General features: G+C 44.3%; 1 protein-coding gene across 1 annotated transcript; it reads right to left on the bottom strand.

The window, feature by feature from the left end:
• Positions 1-11,494: 11,494 nt before the first annotated feature.
• On the bottom strand, positions 11,495-25,614 carry LOC310795589 (programmed cell death 1 ligand 1-like). Its single transcript, XM_083657657.1, has 8 exons — positions 25,538-25,614; positions 23,022-23,081; positions 21,578-21,840; positions 21,319-21,421; positions 19,838-20,104; positions 17,122-17,241; positions 15,371-15,439; positions 11,495-12,965 (listed from the first exon to the last, which is right to left on the bottom strand). The coding sequence occupies exons 2-8, from the start codon at positions 23,074-23,076 to the stop codon at positions 12,925-12,927; spliced, it is 918 nt and encodes a 305-aa protein (XP_083513783.1). The 5' UTR covers positions 23,077-23,081; positions 25,538-25,614; the 3' UTR covers positions 11,495-12,924.
• Positions 25,615-26,100: the final 486 nt, after the last annotated feature.

Genomic DNA, 26,100 nt, shown 5'->3' with positions numbered 1-26,100 from the left:
TTCAAGACGGTTGAAATAATTTTTTGGGATGGTTCCGGGGCGGCGATGTCATTCTGCTGCTGCTGTTGTTTTGATGCAAGTAATGCAAAAGTAGTGTAATAAGTAATGAGTTAATCTACACAGACAGTAATATTGTAAAGTAACGTATTACTTTCAAATGAAAGTAACTAGTAATATGTAGTATATTACACTTTGAAAGTAACTTGCCCAACACTGGTGATGAATAGATAAAAACTGAAACAATGGGAAAGAAAAGATGGTAAAGAGATTGAAAATGAGCTTGGGATTTGGACAGAACCCAAAGAGAGAAACCATCCAAAACAAAGTATGTTAAGGGGGAGAAGCAAAAGCGAAGATAGCAGGGGTGGCAGGGAAGCTTGGCGGTTAGAGAGAGCGTCCCGTAACTAGAAGATGACGGGTTTGGTGTCTTCTGCAGCCAACATGTCCATCAGCAGCCATGTGACCCGGACCAGGACCTCCTGGGTCATGTGGCATGTACATGTAAACAGGATGCGACAGTCCAGAAGCACTGGAACTTCTGGAAGAGCAGCCAGGAGAAGAGACGTTAGAGTTAGAGCCAGCATGCTAATACTTTCCATACTGCTTTCTGTCTTATGAACAATAGGAACCGGTCCTAGATGACATTATTAAAAAGCAGATATGAGGTTGGAAAACTTTGCCAGAAAAACAATGCTGATTCATTTTTGCACATGATCTCACACGCATCTGAAAACGGTCAACCGTTTTCATTTAGTTTGACAGTTTATTGAGAGTTGATTTGACTTGTGTTGTGGACCAGTGATGTCATTCTTACAATCGAATCATAATAAAGAGAGTCATTGTGGGGGTCTGCAGAGCCATGGGTGTAGGCCTACTGCTCCATGTAGTGTGCATGTTGTGCAGAAGGCCGGGATGAATCAAATAGCACCAACTGCCATCACAGCCCTGTTTAGTGCCACCTGGAGGAGAGGACAAACCACAAGTCACACAATGCAGAGAGAAGACACGATTCACATTCCAGTCAGCAGGGAGCGTCCTCAGCACTGAGGTGATGCAGACCTACTTCATATCATGCTTTATACCTGTTGTTGACACTGAAATAAAACTCAACTACTGAGGGATACGTGGTGTTATGAAATGTCAGGTGTGTTGTGAACTTCAGATACCTTGAGATGACATTTAAAGAGATAGTTCACTTTTTTTTTTAAAGTCTAGCCCTATTTGCTACTTACCAATGATGATGTTGATTGGTTGATTGAGTTCTCAGCACAATCATGCTGTTCTGTTTCTCATTGTAGCTCTGGAAAGTTGGGCAAAGACAAATGCAAGGTGAATGGGGTCACGCTCCTGTATGTACAAACTGACTAATTTCATCCACAGTCACACAAAGTACATTTCACTCAGCTGACATACAGGAGTTTGACCCCAGTGACCTTGCATTCGTTTTCGCCCAACTTTCCAGAGCTGCAATGAAGAACATCATTGTGGTGAGAAAGAACTCTACCAATCAACATCATCATTGGAAAGTGCTAAGTAGCAAATAGGTCTAGACTTTAAAAAAGTGAACTATCCCTTTAATCCAAAACTAGGGGAAACAATAGATTGAGTGCTCCTGCACACTGTTGTGTTGTCCATGATGGAGACTTCTTTAGAATGTGGAAATGAATCTGTTTGTGGACACTTCTCCTGTCATTACTCCTGTCTATCTGTTTAGCCTTGTCTCCTTTCCTGTGTGTGTGTGTGTGTGTGTGTGTGTGTGTGTGTGTGTGTGTGTGTGTGTGTGTGTGCGTGTGCGTGTGTGTGCGTGTGCGTGTGTGTGTGTGTGTGTGTGTGTGTGTGTGTGTGTAGGCATGTTCTCCAGCCCAGTACATGATCTCCCTGGTTCCCTGCTGTGTTATGGAGAATGCATCCCCCCTTATTACATTTCAGCTGCATATTCACTATACTCTCATTGTCCTACAACCCGCTTATTCCTATTCAGGCTCACTGGGCCTGCATACTGTCCAGTGTTTCAGGCTCACTGGGCCTGCATGATACTGTCCAGTGTTTCAGGCTCACTGGGCCTGCATGATACTGTCCAGTGTTTCAGGCTCACTGGGCCTGCATACTGTCCAGTGATTCAGGGTCACTGGGCCTGCATACTGTCCAGTGATTCAGGGTTACTGGGCCTGCAAGATACTGTCCAGTGATTCAGGCTCACTGGGCCTGCAAGATACTGTCCAGTGATTCAGGCTCACTGGGCCTGCATGATACTGTCCAGTGTTTCAGGGTTACTGGGCCTGCATGATACTGTCCAGTGTTTCAGGGTTACTGGGCCTGCATACTGTCCAGTGAGTCAGGCTCACTGGGCCTGCATGATAATGTCCAGTGAGTCAGGGTCACTGGGCCTGCATACTGTCCAGTGATTCATGGTCACTGGGCCTGCATACTGTCCAGTGATTCAGGGTCACTGGGCCTGCATACTGTCTAGTGATTCAGGCTCACTGGGCCTGCATACTGTCCAGTGAGTCAGGCTCACTGGGCCTGCATGATAATGTCCAGTGAGTCAGGGTCACTGGGCCTGCATGCTGTCCAGTGATTCAGGCTCACAGCAAGTTGTCCCATGTGATGGCTATAAAAATAACACACATGACTCTCATGTAATGCATCATGTTAGTCATGGATATTGCCAGCTGACTAAAAATAGTTGAGGTTAACCACATTGAGCCGGTGCATCATCCTGTTTAACCAAGATGACGTTATGCCCACACTGGCTGGTGCTCGTTGCTAAGAAACCACAGAGCGCTGCAGGAGAGACAGAGAGGGCAAATTAATCAGATTTTTATTTTATGTTTTTTTACAATATTTATTAAGTTTTCACTTCTTACAACACTTTTACGGATGCATTATGCGGTTCACATGAGAAAAGAAAGAAGAAAAGAAAATATATTACGACAAAACAGAAAAACTAAATAAAAACAAACAAACAAACCAATAACACAAAACAGCTCAGTTTCAATTCTAGTTTCGTATACAATGTCATACTGTAGGTTAGATTCAGTAAACACAGTCATACTGTACATACAGATTCGGTAAACACAGTCATCATACTGTAGGTTACAGTAATCAGGTACAGTACAGCAAAAACAACAACAAATCTGTCAGCGTCGGGTTAAGGAAGTTCATCTTCTGCTGGGCCTTCTTGGTGGTGGTGGTGGTGATGTTCTCCTGGGAGATTGTTGCTTGCAGGAATTTGAATGACTCCACAGTGTTAATTAACTGGAGAGTCACACAGGATGAGGGTGGGCATGGTCGGGGCTGGGCTTCTCCTGAAGTCCACCACCATCTCCACAGTGTTCAGAGCGTTCAGCTCCAGGTGGGTCTGGCTGCACCAGGTACGCCAGGTGGTCCACGTCCTTCTCGTAAGCCGACTCATCCCCATTGGATATTAATCACATGAGGGGTGTTTTTTAGGCCGCGATGCCGCAATAGGTTTGTACTCATCACAGGCCAAATGAGTGGTCTTACCGTAAAGATGACTTAGCGGTCATTCCATGAATGACCGGCCTGCTACTGTGAATGCTGGTGCATTGCTCAGTCAGGGTTACTGGTACTGGTACACCCCCTGTTACACCCCTGTAACACACTTCCAAGACCTCAGTTCATGTGAAAGCCACTAAAACTCCACAGTTTCACTATGTGGACGTTTGTAGTTGACTCACTTGTGTGTTGCAACACACGCAAAAGTTTTTGAGGAAGAAGGAAGTGACCTTTGCATGCAACTGTCTCCATGCATTTGACATTCCATGTCTAATGCAACATCAATAATGAGCAGAGATGCATAATCAATCATGTGTGCAGAGCTGGTATGTCTGAAGCTCACAGCTGTGCCGAACCTGATCAGCAGGTTCTCTCATGTGATGTTGAGTAATCAGCGCAAAATACCCTTTGGCCACATACTAAGTGTTGTTACCAGCCGCAGCAGCGGGCCTGCTTATTGTTTTCACCTTGCGAGTCACCATTTTGCAAATGTGATATAGCGTCAAAACCGTGCAAGATGCAGTAATGAACCTTTACAGGGTTTTTTTTTTTTTTACATCAAAATTAACGTCAAGTTCGAAAATAGGCATGATCTAAGCAAAGAGGCAGATATGCTCACAAGTCATTTCTTGCAAGTCTCAAGTCTTTAGTCACAAATACAAGTCAAGTCTCAAGTCTTTGATCACAAGTCCAAGTCAAGTCTATTATGGATGAGCGTTCTATCATCTGCTGCATGCCATCAGGTCTGCTTGGAACACTGCATAGCTAAAACTAAGGAATTCAAAGCATGTAACTGTATTATCCTCACTCCTTATCTATTAGAATATGGCTTTAGCTCAGGAGGTAGAGCGGGTCGGCCAATGACGCAAGGGTTGGCGGTTCGATCCCCGCTCCCTCCCAGCTGCTGTCGTTGTGTCCTTGGGCAAGACACTTAACCCTCCTTGCTTCGTATGATTGGTATGATTGGTATGAATGTAGACATGAATGGTATGATTGGTATGATTGGTATGAATGTAGACATGAATGATGGTGGTTCGGAGGGGCCGTTGAGCGCCAATGTGTGGCTGCCACGCTTCTGAACCACCGGTACGAATGGTGTGAACGAATAATGATTCTGTGTAAGCGCTTTGAGCCTTGGAAAGGCGCTATATAAATCCAATTCATTATTATTATTATTTACACCTGGCGTTAACATGCGTTTTCTGCCATCAGATTGCAATCTGATGGCAGAAATGGTTGTCCTCTCAATCTGCATAAAATTGCTGTATCCAGATTTAGAGGACACATTGCATTTACACTTGTGTTCAATGTGTACACAATGCATCCCTGACCACCTCCGGCGGTGGTTTGGCCGATCAGATTGCAATCCTTCTGCAATGCGTTTTGGGGGTGTCTACACCTGGCATTTCAATTGATAAAACACAATCTGATTGCAATCTGATCACAGAAAACGCATGTTAGCACCAGGTGTAAATGGCCTCAATGTCAAGCCTCAAGTCTTTGAGGACGAGTCTCAAGTCACTGTGTGTGTGTGTGACTGAAGTGCGACTCAAGTCCAAGTCCCCATCTCTGCAAAGAGGCTGCCCCCCACCCCCCCACCCCACACACACACACACACACACACACACACGATTCTGCAAATGTGATAGCGTCAAAACTGTGCACGATGCATTCACAAACCTTTACAGGTACTGAACAGGCACTGCACTAGTTAGATTAATTAAATGAAGGAAGAATGTGGTGAGTCCACTGCTGCATCAACTACCAGAGAATGCAAACTATGCACTATGTCTCTTCCTTTTCATGTATTACTCTTCTCAAATGTTTCTGGGAAACTGAATGACCAACCCGTTACCAGGAAAGCTCAGAACTTCCCTTTAGACACTTTAGTTTTTACACACTTGGTGCTTTGCTTGCATTCTAGAGCAGAGGTTCGCTTTTTTTGCACCGCCATAAGCCATGGATGACTGAACAAATAAAGTTCACCATCAGGAAGAGGCAGAAAACCTTCAGCAGATGGGGAAAGACAGAGAAATGGAAGAGGAAGAGAAATCAAGTGCAGAGACTAATAAAGGAGGCAATGAAAAATGACTACACCGACCACATGGGGGGGTGTTGTTATGGACAGGATTTAATGCATATTAAACACGTAGTTCATACAGTTGGATACAGTATCAAATAAACTGTTTGTATCCCTCTGCAGGGACAATGCTAGGGAGTCCAGAGCATCAGTCAGAGGTGACTGTCTGTTGGACTGAATTCAGGAAAACTACTTTTGGACAATCAGCGTTTTCAGTGGGAGCAGCAGGTACATGAACTCTCAATTCACACACATCAGAAAATGCACAAGCTTCAGTTCTTTTTTTTTCTTTTTTTCTAAAAACAAATCCAGATTTTTTTTATCCCATTTTATCCCCCATTAGTGCTCATTTGATTTCTCTGTCCTGGTTGCTACTCCATCCTCTGCCGAGACTGGCTCCATGCATCCTCCGAGACATGGGCCGCTTCTTTTCACCTGACAGAGGAAGCTTCACCAGTAGGACATAGCACATAGCACGTGGGAGGTTCACGCTATTCCAACCAGTTCCCCTCCCTCTGAACAGGCGCCCTTAACGACCAGAGGAGGAACCACATTAGCAACCAGGATATTGCATGTTTTTGTGAAGGGGGTTCCTATATGAAGGAAACCCCCGGGAGGCACGGGGAGAACATGCAAACTCCACACAGAAAGGCCCTTTTGACGACCCCACCCGGGCGGCGGGCACTCGAGGACATGCGGACGGGCCCGTCCCAGGTGGGAATCGAACCCACGACCTTCGAGCTGTGAGGCGATAGTGCTTACCACTGCACCACCGTACCTCCCTAGCTTCAGTTCTTTTAAATCAACACTCAAATCATGGCTCAGGTCAAATCAATCATGTGACCACTCATCCTATAGCCTATAGCTTGTATTGTGTTTTATGTCATGTGCTGTCTGTAAACTGGGCTAATTATCTTGTTTTTAGTTTGTATTGTATTGCTGTATTATTGTATTGTATTGTGTATTATTGTATTGTATTGTGTATTATTGTATTGTATTGTGTATGGCACTTTATTGTTTTTCTCCTTGCCCAGCGACCACAGATGCAAATGAGCTATAGCTCAATTCTGGCCCAACTGTTGTTGTGCATGCATGGCCCCTGTCAAATAAATGGATAAAAAAGAAAATACACAGGGCATGTTTTCCTCCCATGAACATAATATGAAAACAATTGCAACTCACCAATATGTGTGTGGGAGGCTTGGGCTCGCTTCTGCAAATTGATAGCCTACATATTGTGCATGGCCACGAGATAGAAATGCGTTTGCAACAGTTTATGATTTCACTATAGTCGGCTTTAAGAGGAGTGCATTGTAACCGGGCGTGCAAAAACCCATCCAGTGTGGGGTCTGTTTAATGCGTGCATGGAAAAAAAACACTTATGCTGTCTTTTTACTTTCACTTTCACTTTGACGCTGATGCCCCCTCTTAATGCACGCTATAAGGCTGAAATGTGGAATTGAGGTCAAGTGTGTGTGTGGGGGAGATTTTGAATTGCAGGGTGGCAGAGGAGTAGGGTGGGCTGCCCCTGCTATCCTGCATTTTGGTAATTTGCATCATATGTGGTCACAGCTAATTGCAAATTCACGCTTGTTTTCGTTCATTTTGTTTGTCGAGTGAGAAGAAGCTGAAAGTGGAAACAATCCTAATGATGGAGAAAGTGTTGGTAGTATCACTCAGTGTCAGTATCAGTATCAGTCTACTTTACTGGTAGATGAGGGAGGGAGTGATGCTGCAGCTACAAATCACTTCAGGGGTTTTATAAGAAGTGGGTTCAAGCAAAGGTGGATTACCAGTTAGTAACATCACAGTTTACGCAACATCAGGAGCGGGGGTGCATTCTTTGATTATCAAAAGATGAAAATGATCAAAAATAACTTAGCAATGGTGTGGAAAAATGAGAAGAATTTGAATATAGGATTTATTTAGAAACCCTCTCTTGTCCTGACAATCTCCTTGAGTTTGGGGCAGTGTACGGGGCAGGCTGTGACCAGCACCCTGTAAATCCCTGTTCCCTTCTCTGTAGCCATCAAGCATACCGGACCTCCCTGGACCCACCCACTCAGAGCAGTCTTTAGTTCCCCCTCTGTTGATATCTTCTCCTGGAGAGAGGGTTGTGTCATTATTCCCTGAAACAAGTCACCCTTCATGTTACTGCCGTCCACAGAGAAGAGGAGACACTACTGAGTTGTAGGAAGTGAGAGAGGGCATGGGTTCGGCCCAAGAAGACACCTGGATTTGGGCTATGGCGGTCTTCTCGCTCCATGGAGCTCCATGGGTGCTTCCAGGAGACAGACAGAACCACAGTCAGTGCATGTTAGAAACAACTCCAACAGCATCTCACTGAAACAGAGCTGCACTTTGTTACCCATAGCAATATTTGCACATTTTATTACCTCCTCCATGGGATTATGTTTTTGGTGCCGTCTGTCTGTCTGTCTCTGTCTGTCTGTTCTTTAGTAGAATTACTGAAAAACTACTGGGCTGATTTTCATGAAACTTTGTGGAAGGGTGCAGGCTGGACCAAGGAAGAACCCGTTACATTTTGGAACGGAACCGATCCGACACAGGAAATTTGCATATCATGGCAGACTGGATTATTGACCTTGGTGTCTGCACTCTCCTCCTCGAGTTGGTTTATGCAATCACTTCCTTATCTGTGTTGTCTCGTCTGTGTTCCAGGGTGTTCCCTGGGTGTCTGAGAACCTTCCAGGGTGTTCCCTGGGTGTCTGAGAACCTTCCAGGGTGTTCCCTGGGTGTGTCTGAGCACCTAGTTTTGGGAGGAACCATGTCATAGGATAGATAGGCTATACTGTGTAAATGGCCTAAAACATTTACTATTGTTTATATGTTCATTTGTTTGAGAGAAAGATGTGTTATTGCATATTAAGACAGATAGGATTGTAGGTTAAAGGGGGAGTATATTGTATTGGTGAATGGCATTGTTAAGTGTCCCATGGTTTGTAGCATCCAGAAGGGAGACCAATTTCTCAGCCCACAGCACAGCAGCCTCAATAGACCAGAATGCAATGTGGTAATTTTTCTCAATCACTGTGGTTATTTCTCTCTCCACCTACATGTAAAACAAACTGCTCAGTGGAACACGTTCACACCTGTTCACACCTGTCGTCCTGTTCATGGTTCATTGAAAGGGAAGCTGAATAGAGGTAGTAGATGAGACAGGTTCTGGGAAGGTGCATAGGCCTATGCCAAAGGCAACATCATCATCATCATCACAAAGTAACTGGAAACTATGAAACACAATGAACATCATAGATGGATGATAACAGAGGAAGAGCATCTAAGGATGTCATTTTCCTTGAAGCGTAAAAGCCAGAGCCCGAATCCTAATCTGAACCATAATTGTCTCCTTGCCGATGGACGTGAGCTCTCTCCAGATGGAGAGACTCGGGTTCCTGAGAGCCAACTCACTTAGAAGATCCTCAACCATCTGGGACCTGTTTCTGGTCTACTTTGACGAGGTTACGAATGACAAGTGACTGAGGTTAGGGGCGATGGATGACTCGTCCAGCTGGGTTCTTATGGACCCCTTGCGTCACACCCCAACATCTCTTACAAGCACATAAGCACCTTATGTGGCTGGTAGCACTGTGCTGTAATGTTGATGATGGATGTATGTTTTTTTCCTTTAATTTCTTTTCCTGTGTCTGAGCGTGTTCATTTGTCTTGTTCATGCACTGTTCTAAATAATAATAATAATAATAATTGTATCCTCCAAAATATTGAAATAAAACACGTATACCCAGACACACACACACACGAATGGTTAATTTCAGTATGTTTGGAATAGGAGGATGTAACGGGGTTTTCCAGTACAGGAACACATGTTTTTGTCAGGATACACACCTCCGAGAAGCTCCCTCTGTTTCCTTGTGTGGACATGACACACACACCAAAACACACACACACACATGCGCGCCAAAACACACACACACTCGCACGCACGCACACACACACACACGCACGTCATGCAAAGATGAAAATACATTTTGCTGACTCAGCTGTTCCGTGGCAGCTTCCCATGACAGAGGTGTCTCACCTCCATGCTGAGGGAGTAATAAGCTTTCAGAAACCCCCACAGGGTTTCCCCTCTGTGCAAGATATCAAGACAAGCTACTTGACAGCTAACAGACCTCTCTACTTTATTCCTCAACTCTCCACCGTGATAGGCTGATGTGTGGCATCAGCGTTCTGGCGCAAACTTGCTGCCGTGCACCACCCAGGTGGGTGCTACACATCACCCAGGTGGGTGCTACACATCACCCAGGTGGGTGCTACACATCACCCAGGTGGGTGCTGCACATCACCCAGGTGGGTGCTACACATCACCCAGGTGGGTGCTGCTACACATCACCCAGGTGGGTGCTGCTACACATCACCCAGGTGGGTGCTGCACATCACCCAGGTGGGTGCTGCTACACATCACCCAGGTGGGTGCTGCACATCACCCAGGTGGGTGCTACACATCACCCAGGTGGGTGCTACACATCACCCAGGTGGGTGCTGCACATCACCCAGGTGGGTGCTGCTACACATCACCCAGGTGGGTGCTGCACATCACCCAGGTGGGTGCTGCACATCACCCAGGTGGGTGCTGCACATCACCCAGGTGGGTGCTGCTACACATCACCCAGGTGGGTGCTGCACATCACCCAGGTGGGTGCTGCTACACATCACCCAGGTGGGTGCTACACATCACCCAGGTGGGTGCTACACATCACCCAGGTGGGCGCTGCACATCACCCAGGTGGGTGCTGCTACACATCACCCAGGTGGGTGCTGCACATCACCCAGGTGGGTGCTGCTACACATGACCTAGGTGGGTGCTACACATCACCCAGGTGGGTGCTGCACATCACCCAGGTGGGTGCTGCTACACATCACCCAGGTGGGTGCTACGCATCACCCAGGTGGGTGCTGCACATCACCCAGGTGGGTGCTGCTACACATCACCCAGGTGGGTGCTACACATCACCCAGGTGGGTGCTACACATCACCCAGGTGGGTGCTGCACATCACCCAGGTGGGTGCTACACATCACCCAGGTGGGTGCTGCACATCACCCAGGTGGGTGCTGCACATCGGTGGTGGATGAGTTGAGTTCCCTCCCCCCTCCCTCCCCTGATATGTGAAGTGCTTTGAGTGTCTGGAAAGGCGCTATATATCCAATCAATTAATGAGGAACTATTTTCTTTTCACTGAACTACACCCGCTAGCTGCTAGCTAGTTCCTACATGAGACTGCAAAGGAGCAGCTAGGGCAGCAGCAGCTAGTGGGAGTAGTTTGGTAAAAAGAAAATAGTTCCTACATGAAACTGCTCACAACAAAGTCTGTGCATTATCTTGAGTAACCGGGTCATGATTTCTGGAAAGAGACAATGCTGTTGAGTTTTTCAAATGTATATTTTTGGTGCTTCGAGCACCACAAGCCGAGTGCCATCCAGTTCCATTGTATTCAAGAGAAGGCAGACATCTCTGCAGCCGATATCTCCAAAACTCAGGCAACTATCCCAAAACGATATAGATGGATAAATAGCACTACAGGTGAGAGGAAAAATATGTATTTTGGATTTTAGGGTGAGCTGTCCCTTTAAAGGTCATCATAACCTGTAAATCAGGCTAGCTTCCTGTGAGCGTTCATCAGACAGGATATTGGAGATGCTGACAGAGACAGAAAGGCAACGGGGAAAATTCTCCATTTGATGCAAGCTTTGCAAGAAAAAAGAAAACTGTTTTGAATGAAGTGGGACACTGAATGATAGTGTTGATATATAAATACCCATATCCCTTCTCAAAAGTCCCTCATGACCATCAGTTACCTTCAGTAAAAAGAACAGTTTTTGTTTTGTTTTGGCTTGTTTTTTTATTATGCTTTTACAGATACAAGCTTCATGCCATTCAGAGAGCCTATATCACTGATCTACAGCGATCAATGCTCACCCAGAGTCGATCAGTCTGACAACTAATATGACTCTAGGACAGACAGCCCATATTCAGTTCAGCTGACATCCACTGTATAGTGGATGTGCACACCAAGACTTCCACTTCCTGCACCGTGGTTACAGTCCAACTGACACGAGAATGGAGGTGGAGATGATCGATCGTAGGTCCAGATTACATATCGGCTAATAATAATAAAAAGTAGCTGTGACGGGCGCAACGTCCGCTCTACAGCAGCAACCCCGAAATATCGTCCGTCTGTCCCAGACTCATATTTTAGTCATCAGACTGAAATATGACTCTGACTTCCCAGATTGTGAATCAGGCTGATTTGTGTATGTTTGAGTCCTTGAGCTTTCGGGTTACACAGTCTGGTGCTGAGGAGGTGTTTGTTCAGTCTCTTCTTGAAGGCATGAACATTATGTCATGTCTCTGATGACATCGAGCGGGGGCGAGGGGGTACAGGAACACTGCATGATGTCATGTCTCTGATGACATCGAGCGGGGGGGGAGGGGGTACATGAACACTATGATGTCATGTCTCTGATGACATCGAGCGGGGGGGGAGGGGGTACATGAACACTATGATGTCATGTCTCTGATGACATCGAGCGGGGGGGGGGGGGGGGGTTACAGAATGGAGGAATCTGCTGTCAGGGCATTGGGTGTTATCCCTGGGGAGTGACGAGGCATGGTTTGGTGGTGCAACCTGGTCTGCTGGAATGTCATCGCAGAAACTGCTATGTGATGTTGAAGATGGCATAATCCTTTAGGTATAGTCCTCAAGCACACCATACCACATGATCTTTAGTGCCTTCACTGGATGATACTGTATCTAGCTGCCTATACGAGTGGATGGGAGGTATTCATCCAGGCCAGGCAGGAGTGCTCCATGATGCTCCTGACATGGGGTTTTGTAGACGTTGGGCTCTGCCTCTCTAGGTTCAAGCTTGTTGGTCAACCCTCCGTAATGCTCTGCGAGATGTTTGCAGATGGCAGGTCCACCGGGGTTTTCTGTCCTAGAACCTCCTGATCCCAAAGAAGACATCAGGACGAGATGATTCCTCTTTCTGGACAGGATCGTTGCCTTACACTTGCTGGCCTCGAAGGTGACGTTCCAGGCATCAGGCTTGCTGCCTCCTCTGGCCCATTTGATGGTGGTATGGCTGCGACGCTGGTGGAATCATCTGCGTAACATAACAGGCCAAGGCAGAGGAGGTAGTAGCCCTGTAGTTGTTTGTGAACAGGGGATGTCATCACGTTGGTGGTGACAGCGAGCAGGGATATGGGACGGTACTTTGATGGGAGTCCCTTTTATGGATTGAGATCATCTGCCTCAAGGGAAAGGCAGTTGGAAGAGACAGCTCAGGTCTTCTCCTCCTCCCTCAGTGTATTTATTTGTAGACCTAATACAGAAGAAGAGAAGATCATAGAGATGTTTGTTAGAAGGCCGACATACAGAGTCACATTCACACAAATACTAAATCGATTAACTTTGATTCATAAGTCAGTAATTCAACCATTGTTATGTTGGCTGAAATAGAATGACTACATACAATTAGTCATTTACACCTCAGGTTTTGAATGACAGTAAATGGAATGAATGCCAGTAATACACAGCATAATCTTTCTAGCGTACAACTTCATTTGTAGGTCTCTTTTTTTGTGTGCAAAACTCCCTCAGCCCTTAGCCTCACAGTCAGTACAGCCCCTACTCATACTCACAGTCAGTACAGCCCCTACTCATACTCACAGTCAGTAGCTACACCCCCTACTCATACTCACAGTCAGTACACCCTCTACTCATATTCTCAGTCAGTACACCCTCTACTCATACAGTCAGTACAGCCCCTACTCATACTCACAGTCAGTACACCCTCTACTCATACTCACAGTCAGTACACCCTCTACTCATACTCACAGTCAGTACACCCTCTACTCATACTCACAGTCAGTACACCCTCTACTCATACTCACAGTCAGTACACCCTCTACTCATACTCACAGTCAGTACAGCCCCTACCAGGGGCGTAGCCAGAAATTAAATTACAGGTGGGCCTGAATCAAAGTGAATTGGCCACACTATTGACGTCATTTGCATTATCAGAATCAGAATCAGCTTTATTGGCCAAGTATGTAGACATACAGGGAATTTGACTCCGGTATACGTTGCTCTTAATGTGCTTTCAAAGGAAAAGAAAAGGTATTCATACAAGCTAAAATGAACAAACAAGGACTCAAAGGTATGGTTAACTGCTATTTACATTATATACAATATTTGTTATGTAGAATGTCCGCTATAAGCAGGAGTAAGATAAATAAATAATTGTATATGTACAAATCATTGTATAGCTCACTGCAAAGACAGCAAATGTAGGGTTTGTTTGCTGTCTAAAGGGTGTAATTGTATGTATGCCATTTTGACACCTAGCAAAACCCCACTTTTGACACTGACCAAGCCTTGTGGGTAGACTGGAGGATCCTAACAGCACTTAGGTCAGCTCAAAATGCATGCCGACATAAGTAATGCTATGCTTTGCAGCGTGATAACATCATTTCTACTATTATACATTCCAATTCATATTCTAGGTCAATATTAGATGAATATAAATATGCTAATATTCCCATTAAATACTTAGGCCTATAGATTCAAATGTTATTCCATAAGGTTAGGAGTGTGAACTGGTAAAGATGAGGTCTGATAGTAAGAGTTTTGCAGGGGTTTACAGTTCTTTGAATGTGTCCCAGCCAGGACACATCAATAACTCATGTGCCCTGGGACACATGGTCCACCTGCTATTTAGGTAACATGGCAGGTCATTCGATTTGTTCAAAGGGTCGCGGAAGTCATTGTATAACATACTGCAAAGTCATTCAAAGTTTGTTTTGTTTTCTGTCAAAAGGGTGTAATTGCACTTATGCCGTTTTGACACCGAGCAAAACCGCACTTTTGACACTGACCAAGCCTTTTGGGCAGAGGATTCAAACAGCACTTCGCTCAGCTCAAAATACATGCTGACATAAGTAATGCTAGCATGGCAGCATGATCACATCATTTCTACTATCCTACAGTATTTTCTAATAACAAGAGTCTCAGTTTTCCACTCAGACCCAATTTATGCAATTCCAAAACGGTTTAGGGACTCCAGTATGCAAAAAATATTAAAATAGAATAGATGGGAAAATAATTATACTGCATGCAAAAAGAAAAATGCAAAATTGCATGTTTTTTGCAAAACTGCATGGGATTAGCAGAAAATGGGCATGTATGTAAAGGGGATACTCATGGGGTACCGCTACAACCCATTCTCATTCAGATATCTTGAGGTGAGAGGGCAAGGGACCCTTTTGAAAATGGCCATGCCACATTTTCCCTGACCAAAATCTAACCTAAATTTAGAGCATTATTTAGTCCCCTTCAAGTGAACATGACAGGGTTGGCACCAAAGTGTGTCTTAGGTCTTCTAGTTTCATATGATAGCAGGACCCTCACACTTTCTCTAAAAATGAGCCCAATACAGCCTCTAAAAGACAGTAATGTCAGCCATTTAGGTTTTAAAGTTTTAAAGTCTCGTGATTGGATGGGCCTAGACAAGAAGTTGGTGGGCCTAGGCCGAGCCAGGCCCACCCATAGCCACGCCCCTGGCCCCTACTCATACTCACAGTCAGTACAGGCCCTAATCATACTCACAGTCAGTACACCCTCTACTCATACTCACAGTCAGTAGTTACACCCCCTACTCATACTCAGTCATTAGTTACACCCCCTACTCATACTCAGTCAGTAGCTACACCCTCTACTCATACTCACCATTAGTAGCAGCAACCTGATCCCCATGAAGCAGAAGGTTGGTGCTGGGCGTCCCAGTACGTCTGGAACCTAAGGAAGAAGGGGGGAAAACACTATTTATTATGTACTGTATGTACAGTACGGCGTCGGGCGAAGCACGACCCTTAGGTGTGGTATAATAAGCATATACCACGCCCTGTCGTGAGTTATTGCTTAAGTAATCCAGTGCACACCAGGAGTGCTAGATTGACTTTTTAATTTAATTCATATAAAATATTGGGCCGAACAACGCATTTTGCATCATTAGCCTTTTTCACCTCGGCCATTTTGTGTCTAAAAGGCGGGAAGTAACGCAGGTGCAAGCAAAACATTAACGAGGGCCCCCGGCACTGGAACACCTAAATGGACTGGAAGTTGGAAACCCTCATTAATGTTTGCTTGCACCTGTGTTACTTCCTGCCGGCTGGGTGAAAAAGGCCCATTGCTTCTTCAGGTTCGCTCCTCACTTGATTGGCATCAGGTGTGGGTCTACAAAGACTTTCTGTGCCAACACAGGTGATCATCATTACAGATCATGTGACATTTTTATATGTTTAACAAGAAGATTATATATATTATGACATGATGACATGCTGTGATTTTATATAATTGTATTTCCTGTTGGTATATACTGCAGAACAACTTGCCTCTCATTGTTCACCCTTTACTGGCACTAGTTTAAAACTGTTGTTCCCTTCATGGAAATAGTATTTTATCTTAATAATCAGGTTCACAGATTCATGTGTAATAAGCTACTGAAATGTTGCAGTGTATCTCAGGGAGTATACAGTGTGTGAACAATATACATGTGCTAAACAGAGAAACCACCCACACATTTTTACAACCATCGAATTCCCCCTGGCAATGCAAACAAACAACCCGTGGGTGTTTCCAAACTTAGTTCTCACAGACATCAATTAAATAACGCTAACTCACGCTCTCCCATGCTCAGTCACATGTCAACAAAACTCCCTCGAGTGCCCAACAGTGCAGTATGTCTATATTGATTGCCTAAGGCTATAGAGGCATTCCTGTGGCACATTACTTCCTCCTTGAATGCCAACGTGACTTGACTGTTTTCGGAAAGCACTAATAATAAGCATGTGTGTGGGGAAATATTGACTGTACAAATAACATAACGATTTATCTGTGGGGTATCCCTCAGACTGGCAGGTTTTACCTGCACCTAAGTACAGGATTCCCTTCATGCCATGTAAGAAAAATTCAAGAAAAATACCAATAAACTTTCCTGGCAACGAACTGAAAAGAATGTGGGGTGGCTTATAATGTTAGACAGTCATCATTTCATGATATGAATTTATGAACATGTCATGAGGACACGAGTCATTGTATAGCCTTTAGCTCACTGGTGGCAATGTAAGCTAAAAGAAGCTGAAGACACAAAAAGGAAATAAAGGAGAGACGGATCTCTAGTTAAAGGATAAGTTCAAGTATCTATTCTCCCCCATAATCCAAGTCTCCAGAAGCCCCGAGATGCCAAGTTGACTTGAAAACACATCGCTTCCCCCCTGTTTTTAGCTGAAATATTCACTTAACTTCAGGTGAAAGTGAAAGCGGGACTTTCAGCTCACAGCTACAGCGAAGGTTTCAGCTAAAAGTCAACTTGGCATCTCAGGGCTTGTGGAGACTTGTATTACGTCAGACAAGTTAGGAGTTATTTGCTACTGAACTTGGTACTGTTGCAAAGAATTAATTAATTACCAATGAATTACCTTTTTGCCGTTGATAGCAGAGCACTGCAATAACAATAACAGCCACAGCCACCACTGTGCACAATGCAACAAGGGATAACTCGAGACGATAAGTTCTGACAGTCGTTATTGGGATTTCATCTGTGAAAAAGAGTGAAAACACAGAAAGGTTATCCTTGAAATATACATATATATATATATATATATTTTTTTTTTTAAACAGCTAGGCTACAGCATCGTATGAAATTCAGCAATGACAGGGTCAGCTGGAAACAGAGACAATTGGCATTTTTATTAGTCAGGAATATATTTAGTATTATTTAAATTAAATGTATTATTTAATATATTTTAATATTTAGCAGCTATGGGGTGTAGTTTGGGAATAACCAAACATGCCAAAGCCACAATGCCGCAAACTTCCCCTCATTGGTCGAAACCTAAAAAAGAAATTGTCTGACAGATGATCAGAGAAATAGAATTTGTCAGAACCCTTGAATGATAATCCTGTCTTTGATTAATTGTGCGAGGAGAATATCGTAATTTCTTTGTGTTTGTATCTATTGTTGCATTTGTTTTTGTTTGATGCATCTTTCATATCCAAATAAATCGCTGTTCTCTGATTTAGTTTTTTCTTCAACATAAATTAACTGTTGGGGCAAAAATTCAGAGACGTGCCCCCCAAAAAACACATACAAAAACGTATAGGGAGGGACAGACGCTCTTTCAGCATATCAGCAGGTGTTTGAGTGTAAAACATACACACCTGAGCAAAGAACTGCAGGTGTGTGTTACATTGGCAATGTGCATACTGTGTGTACATACACAATAGTATACAAATAATAATAAACTGGCACATACATACAGTATACACAGACGCACACACATGCGCACACACACGCACACACACACACACACACACTCTGTCACGATTGTGACTTTGTCGGAATTTCCCTGTCTCTAGTCCCCTATGTTCCTCATGTTTCAGTGTCTAGGTCCAGCAGATCTACGTTAGTCTGTCTTGTTAGTAATCACCCAGCTATTTCCCATGTTGTATTCACTTCCCTGTGTCTATTTATTGTTTCATTTCATTTAGGTTGATTTGAATAGGGACAGATGCACGTACATGTAACCTTTAGCAAAACATCTGATGTCCTGTATCGTAGCATTTATAGCCCACGGTCTAATTTGCAATGCCCATCCCTAGATGTTATCAAAAGCACCTCTTAAAAGCAAAGTACAGTAAGATATAGTCAAATAAATTAAATATACATAATTAAATTAAGTTAAGTTAAGTTATCCTTTATTTATCCCCATGGGGAAATGCATCCTCTGCATTTGACCCATCCTCTACTTGGAACCTTCCTAGAACTAGGAGCAGTGGGCAGCCACTGTGCAGCGCCCGGGGACCAACTCCAGTTCTTTAGCCAGTACCTTGGTCAGGGGCACTGACAGGAGTATTAACCTTAACATACATGTCTTTGATGGTGGGAGGAAACCGGAGCACCCGGAGAAAACCCACACGGACATGGGGAGAACATGCAAACTCCACACAGAAAGGACCTGGGACAGACCGGGGTTCGAACCCACGACCTTCTTGCTGTGAGGCAACTAACCACTGAGCCACCGTGTCGTAATGATATATCATAGACTCATACAATTGGTTCATCAAATAGTCTGTCAATCATAAAACAACATAAAACAACAGTCACATGGGAGCATTGGTAATGATTACTCTTCAGAAACTGCTTTAGCATGGTTTTGAAATGCTCCCAGCTAGGTTCTTGTATAATTATATATTAATATATATATATATATTATATATTATATATATTAATGTGTGTGGGCAGTGAGTTCCACTTTACAGAGAGGGCTGTTTGCCCTAGTGTGGTTCTTCAGTTCCCGCGCAACAGCGCCTCTGGTGGCCGTGCCCGAAGCCCCCCAGAGGTTTTACCATGTCGTAGAGGCCCCGCGCTGCCTGATCATAAATATGCATTTATAGATGACTTTTACATTTTGCAAAAAACCAATAACATCATCAAAACTATTTCGCTTCATTGAGGTATACCTGTTATATACCCTCTTAGTCCTTGTCTGGTCCTCAGCTAGTTCACGTGTGTTTTGTCCATGTTACGTGTGTGTGTCCCCCCCCCCCCCCCACACACACACACACACACATCACACACACATCACTAAACCTACGCATGCATACAAGAGCAGCATGGAAACACACCTCTGTCAGCACTCCTACACACTGCCATCTCACACAGTGCAAAACGCACAAATACGACCTTGAGTTTCTACTGAAGAAAAACATTCACGGTCAGCTTCACACTATCAGCATAACAGGAAACCGGAAATACAGCCCACAGAGCTGGTGGGAGATGATGACATATCTCCTCTGTCTCTATCTGAGCTGCAACGGTGAAACCACTCTGCTGCTGGCTGTCACCAACTTTTCCGATAAAAAGCACCAGAACAAGTTACAACAATTCTTCTTCAAGTTGTCTCTCTTTTCTGTGGGTGGCATGAGGGAATTTTTCAGTCCAAAATACTGAAGCAAACAAGGCCCCTGTGTATTTTCCCTCTTCTCACTTGCATAATTGTCTAATAATAATAATAATAATAACAATAACAACGACCCGATTAAAGTCATTACTCTTCTATTTGCTAGAGTTCTCTCCAGTTCAAATGTCTGAGCATGGTCCAGGAAGGGAAGGCTGGAGGACCTGCATCGTACCTGGCATATGAAAGGTTGCAGAGCGGCCTCTGTCTGGAAGGCTGCACGTGTAGTTGTTTTTCTGTGACGATCTGACTCGTATCTGACTGCTGATCTGAAAGAGCTGGTCTGGTGTTCTCACAGACGAGGTGTTGGAGCTGATTGCCTGTGAGTTTCCATCTGTCCAGGTGAACGAGGCAGTGGGGTATCCCTCAGACTGGCAGGTTAGCTGCACCTCATCTCCCTCTGAAGATGTCCGGATGCGTTTAGTCAACTTTTTATAAGGTGCTGGGGGAGAAACAGATGAGAGGAATGTAAAGATACAGTAACTGTCTTTTGTCAGATCGAATGCACATTTGGAACATTGAAGATGGCAGGATTAGGTTTTATTTATTTTTATTTATTTATGGTCAGAAATCCAGCGGGGGAGCAGGTGGGATTAAGAAAACAGTCACGTGCAGGGGTCTAGTATAGAGGTTCCCAAACTCGGGGGTGCGCCCCCTAGGGGGGAGCAAAGGGACTACCGGGGGCGGGGCGCCACATAATAGGCCTACTCCCCCCCCCCCCCCCCCCCCCCACACACATTGCGTTCACACTGCGGAGAGGTTTCCGCTCAAAACGCCATTATTTCCTATAGAAGGGAGCGGATTACACATTCACCGCAGACTCCGGGACGGATCAGGGCACTTTTTAGCCACGGGTGGTCGTGAAAAAAGTAGAAAATAGTTCGACTTGGGCAGATAAGATCCGCGTGGAACGCTTCAGTACAGTCCAACGCTTCTTTGGTTGCCTGGCAACAAATTGAGCATGGATTTCAATCGGAAACAGGTCCGCAATGTGGAACGCAGCCAATAGCGCGACCACGACAGATAAGAAAGGAAGGATGACGAGACAAAATTAAAATGAAAATGTTCCTATATGATAAAAGTTTGGGAAGCACTGCGCTATATGAGATGATTTCCAGTATGTTGCAGTTTGGGGAATGATGATTGAGCAAAATTAGTCATTTCATTTTCAGTTTGATAGTGATAGTGATAGTCTCCCCAGAAATGCAAATCTATCTGCACATTGCGTAAGGAACAGTGGACAACCTCGGGGTTTCACAGAGGAAGCTGCAGAAGCGATCCTGAAACCTGTAGTTCCTCGAATGGCCACTTGAGCCTGGACCCGGCAGGGAGTCATTCCCGTTCACCCCATGTTAAAATACTGTTGTTTTTTTTGTTGTTGCTTCAACTCACTACTATGTTTTGGGGGTGATTGACAGGTCGCCTGTCCAGTGATCGCACAGCGTGCCAATCATGGACCAATAGCAGGCGGAGCTGCGGCTCTGGGAAACCCCTTGTCGTCTCGTGCCGTCTCGCGTGAGGTGGCGACAGGCATGGAGGTGCTTCAACGCGGAAGTCCAAAAAACAATGGTAGGCCATGTCCATATATGTACAGTCAATAGTACGGCCATGTCCATATATGTACAGTCAATAGTAAGGCACAGACTTAGTACTAACCTTTTATGGACAAAGATATTTTTTTATAATCAGCTACACGATCAGCCATCAGCTGCACCAAACACTGGTAAGTCCCAGAGTCATTGATCCTGAGGTCAGACACCTGGGGTTTGAGACAAGAAGAAGGCAGAGTCCACCATCATCATCAATTTTGTTGCATGTCGTCCCCCCCCATCGCGACCACACCCTGCCAATAATGACCTGTAACTTGGCCCACTGCCAATAATGACCTGTAACTTGGCCCACTGCCAATAATGACCTGTAATTTGGCGCGCCCGCGGCCCAGCTCGTCGGCGAGCAGCCGGACTCGGCCTCTGTACTGCGGGTCCTGGGACGCCAGGTTCTCCACGCCGCTGTCCAGCCGGTACACCTCCAGGGACGAGGTGGCAGTGACCTGCCGGTGCCAGGTCACCGTCAGGTCGTTGGTGTTGTCGGGTCGAGGGTTGAACCTGCAGCCCATCACGACGCGACCTCTGAACTCGGCCTCATACGTGCTCTGTTCTGCCTCCACAGTGAACAAGGCTGCATGCAGAGAGTTTAGAGGAAGTACATATGATTAGTAAATGGCCTGTATGATGATGTCCAGATTCCAATAGTTCTATAGCCAGCACATGTTCAAGGAAGGAGCAACTGTAACTGGTATAATATTACTGAAATCCTATAAGTAATAAGCTATATTACTGAGTTACTGCTAAATTAATATATTAAATGTAATGTGTTACTTTTGTAATGAGTTACCCCAAAACTGATGTCAAATAGCAGTCTCATGTAGATGCAATCTTTCTGTGTTTATACAAGTCTGCGAGTCTGATATACTTATGCATGTATCAGTACATGACATACCTGACAGAAATAAGTCTAATATACTTATGCATGTATCAGTACATTACATACCTGACAGAAATAAGTCTGATATACTTATGCATGTATCAGTACATTACATACCTGACAGAAATAAGTCTAATATACTTATGCATGTATCAGTACATTACATACCTGACAGAAATAAGTCTAATATACTTATGCATGTATCAGTACATGACATACCTGACAGAAATAAGTCTAATATACTTATGCATGTATCAGTACATGACATACCTGACAGAAATAAGTCTGATATACTTATGCATGTATCAGTACATTACATACCTGACAGAAATAAGTCTGATATACTTATGCATGTATCAGTACATGACATACCTGACAGAAATAAGTCTAATATACTTATGCATGTATCAGTACATTACATACCTGACAGAAATAAGTCTGATATACTTATGCATGTATCAGTACATTACATACCTGACAGAAATAAGTCTAATATACTTATGCATGTATCAGTACATTACATACCTGACAGAAATAAGTCTAATATACTTATGCATGTATCAGTACATGACATACCTGACAGAAATAAGTCTAATATACTTATGCATGTATCAGTACATGACATACCTGACAGAAATAAGTCTAATATACTTATGCATGTATCAGTACATTACATACCTGACAGAAATAAGTCTAATATACTTATGCATGTATCAGTACATGACATACCTGACAGAAATAAGTCTGATATACTTATGCATGTATCAGTACATTACATACCTGACAGAAATGAGTCTAATATACTTATGCATGTATCAGTACATTACATACCTGACAGAAATGAGTCTAATATACTTATGCAGTACATTACATACCTGATAGAAATGGCCAAGATGTTACTTGGCAAAACAGGAAGAGTGGCCACTCCATTTGACCTAATGAAGAAATCAAGGGGAGTTTAGTGAATCATCAGACCCTATGTGAAGTCACCACAACATCTGGTCTGGTCTGGTTTATACGTCAACAAGCTAAAATGCTACCATACACAGAATATGTTGTCGTAAATAGTCATCACCATCATGTTCCTGTGATAAATAAATTTATTCCTGAGTCAATCATGACTCAGCGCCGGTGCAAAGAAGCTGCAGGCACCCACGCACACACACACACACACACACACACACACACACACACACGCGCACACACACACACACACACACACACACACACACACACACACACAGAAAGACAGAGAGGGAGAGAGAGAGAGAGAGAGAGAGAGAGCAGAAACAACATGCAGTCTTTTTCATAGCTAATCATATTATCCAAAACGATCACATTAACGTGAATGTTTAGATTTGAGTGAGATGAAATGTGCTATATTCAGAAGCTCTGCAGAACATCCTGTAAATGTGTCTGAGCTGTCATTGATGATCGAGCTGCTGTCTGTCTGTCAGCTGTTGGTCAAGTCAGCAGTTTTTGTGACACACCGCAGCAGCTGAGTGACTGCATGTCTTTCTGTGTGGCACAGAAGTCATGCAGCGATGTGAGGACATCATCAAGTTGTGGTGAGGTTAATAAAGTTCAAGTGAATTTAGACTGTAGCCCATCATGACAAGCATGTCACAAAGGACCGTGCAATAGGCTATCACCATACAAATGTAACTGAGCTACTAGTCCACCGTGTCTCAAGTCTCACCGGCACCCAGTCCTCCACCTGCCCCCGGCCTGGACTCCAGTCCCTCCACCCTTGGCAAACGTATCTCCTTTGTCTTTCCACACTGGCATAATAAACTCCTCCCTCACCTCTGACACTCTCCTGGCAAACTTGCTGCCATCACACCTAGCCTCAATAAGCCTGGCCTGGACTCTCCATCACACCTAGCCTCAATAAGCCTGGCCTGGACTCTAAACTTCAGACACATCTCAATCCTCCCAGCCATTAACCTGAGGCCGCCAGATGGGGGTGCTAACAATACTGCCCCCATCTGGCAGCATCAGGTTACCACCCATCCATCACCCTGAGTGACTCCCCAGTCAACACTGTGGAGTCCTTCCACCTCCTGGGAACCATCATCATCAGCCAGGTCCTGAAATAGGAGCTGAACATCAGAGCTCTCACCAAAGAAGGCACAACAGAGGTTGTTCTTTGTGAAGAAATTCAATGTGCCAAAGGCAACGATTGGGCACTTCTACACCTCCATCCTGGAGTCTATCCTCACCTCCTCCATCACCGCCTGCCTGGTACGCTGCTGCCACTCTCAAGGACATCAACAACAGACTGCAGTGCATCATGTACTGTGCTGAGAAGGTGACCGGATGCAACCTGCCATCCCTTCAGGACCTGCACACAGCCAGGACGCTGAAGCGGTCTCGTAAAATCATGGGCCGACCCCTCCAACCCCGGGCACATACTCTCCCTCTGCAAGAGACTGAGATCTGTCAAGACCAAAACCTCTCGCCACAAGAGCAGCTTCTTCCCAACTGCCATCAACAAGTCCCAATTTCATTGGGACTTGTCATTAAAGTCTTTCTGATTCTGATTCTGATTCTGAAAGCCCCCTCTCTCTCTTGTTAACTACATCGCGCACAGCTTGGACTGTAAATTCCTATTGAATGCCTATTTAACTTGGACTGTGAATTCATATTTAATGCCTATACTTAACACTCCTCCTATTCATGTATTGAACTGCACTTGCAATGCATTCCTTGTATGTAATCTTGCATATTGTGGCAATAAAAGTTATTCTGAATCTGATCAGAATTATCTTTATATTGTCAATATACTCAGGCACAGGAGAGTGTAATACTCAGGTAGCCTACATGTACAACATGTACAATGTGTACAACATGTACTAATCTAAGTAAAGCACACCACTAAGTAAAGTAAAGTAAGTAGGCTAAAGCATAAGCAAATAAGCACATGTAGTAGCCTATATAGTAAAAAAAAAAAAACAGTCACAGTTGTTAAAATAAACGTAAAATAAGATGAATAAGAATATGAAATGAAAATAAGATAAAAGGCTACTACAAAAAAATCCTGGTTTATGATACATAGCCTATATAAAATAAATAAATAACTGACAAGCTTTTTCTCTCTTCAGTGTCTTTGAGTAGGCTACATAACGAGAGAAAAAAAAAAAAAAGTATAGTCCCAATCAGGTTCAGGTTCAAACACTTGGTAAAGAAAAACAGCCTAACAATATTATGTGCTTAAAAAAAACATGAAATAAAGAGGACGTGTTTGCTCTAATTCAACCATGCAGCTTTAGTTCATATTCAAATGTAAACTTGTAGTAGCTAATAATAATAGTAGTAGCTAATAATAGCCATTCAGCATGACTGTAGGCTACACACAGTTATAATAATAAATACCGATGTGCGCTCTTACCTGCGTGGATGATGTTGTTGGTGCTAGTGGCAGAGCTGCTGTTAGTGGCTGGTCTCTTACTGTGTCACTCACGGTCCTTCCTTCTTCCTTATAACTTCTGAGCCACACGTGTGTTCTGTAAACAAACAGCTGGAGGGGGGGGGGCTATCTCTCTCTCTCTCTCTCTCTCTCTCTCTCTCTCTCTCTCTCTCTCTCTCTCTCTCTCTCTCTCTCTCTCCCTCCCTTCTCTCTCTCTCTCTCTCTCTCTCTCTCTCTCTCTCTCTCTCTCTCTCTCTCAGCAAGCATCATTTAAGTAGCCTATAGGGACGTGGGTAGTTACAGTAAGGGAAGACGCCGGGAACACTTATTCAGCAGAGAATATTAGTAACCGGAAATATGTTTAAAATAGCGTTCGATCATAGTTAGCGCGAAACGGAGAGTCTGGCAAGCGAGACTAGATCATAATTATTCCCGAATGTTTCTCCAGATATGAGGCAACAGGAGCGGGAAATGGCCCCCTCAGGGAAATCCTTTGTGGGCTTGTAACCGTCACGACTCCGGAGGGAGGGAGGGATACGGGCAGA

The sequence above is a fragment of the Poromitra crassiceps genome (genome assembly GCF_964638095.1).
Source record: "Poromitra crassiceps genome assembly, chromosome: 21".
Lineage (NCBI taxonomy): Eukaryota > Metazoa > Chordata > Actinopteri > Beryciformes > Melamphaidae > Poromitra > Poromitra crassiceps.
The sequence above is the reverse complement of the archived record's forward strand: the minus strand, read 5'-3'. Positions and strand labels throughout refer to the sequence as shown.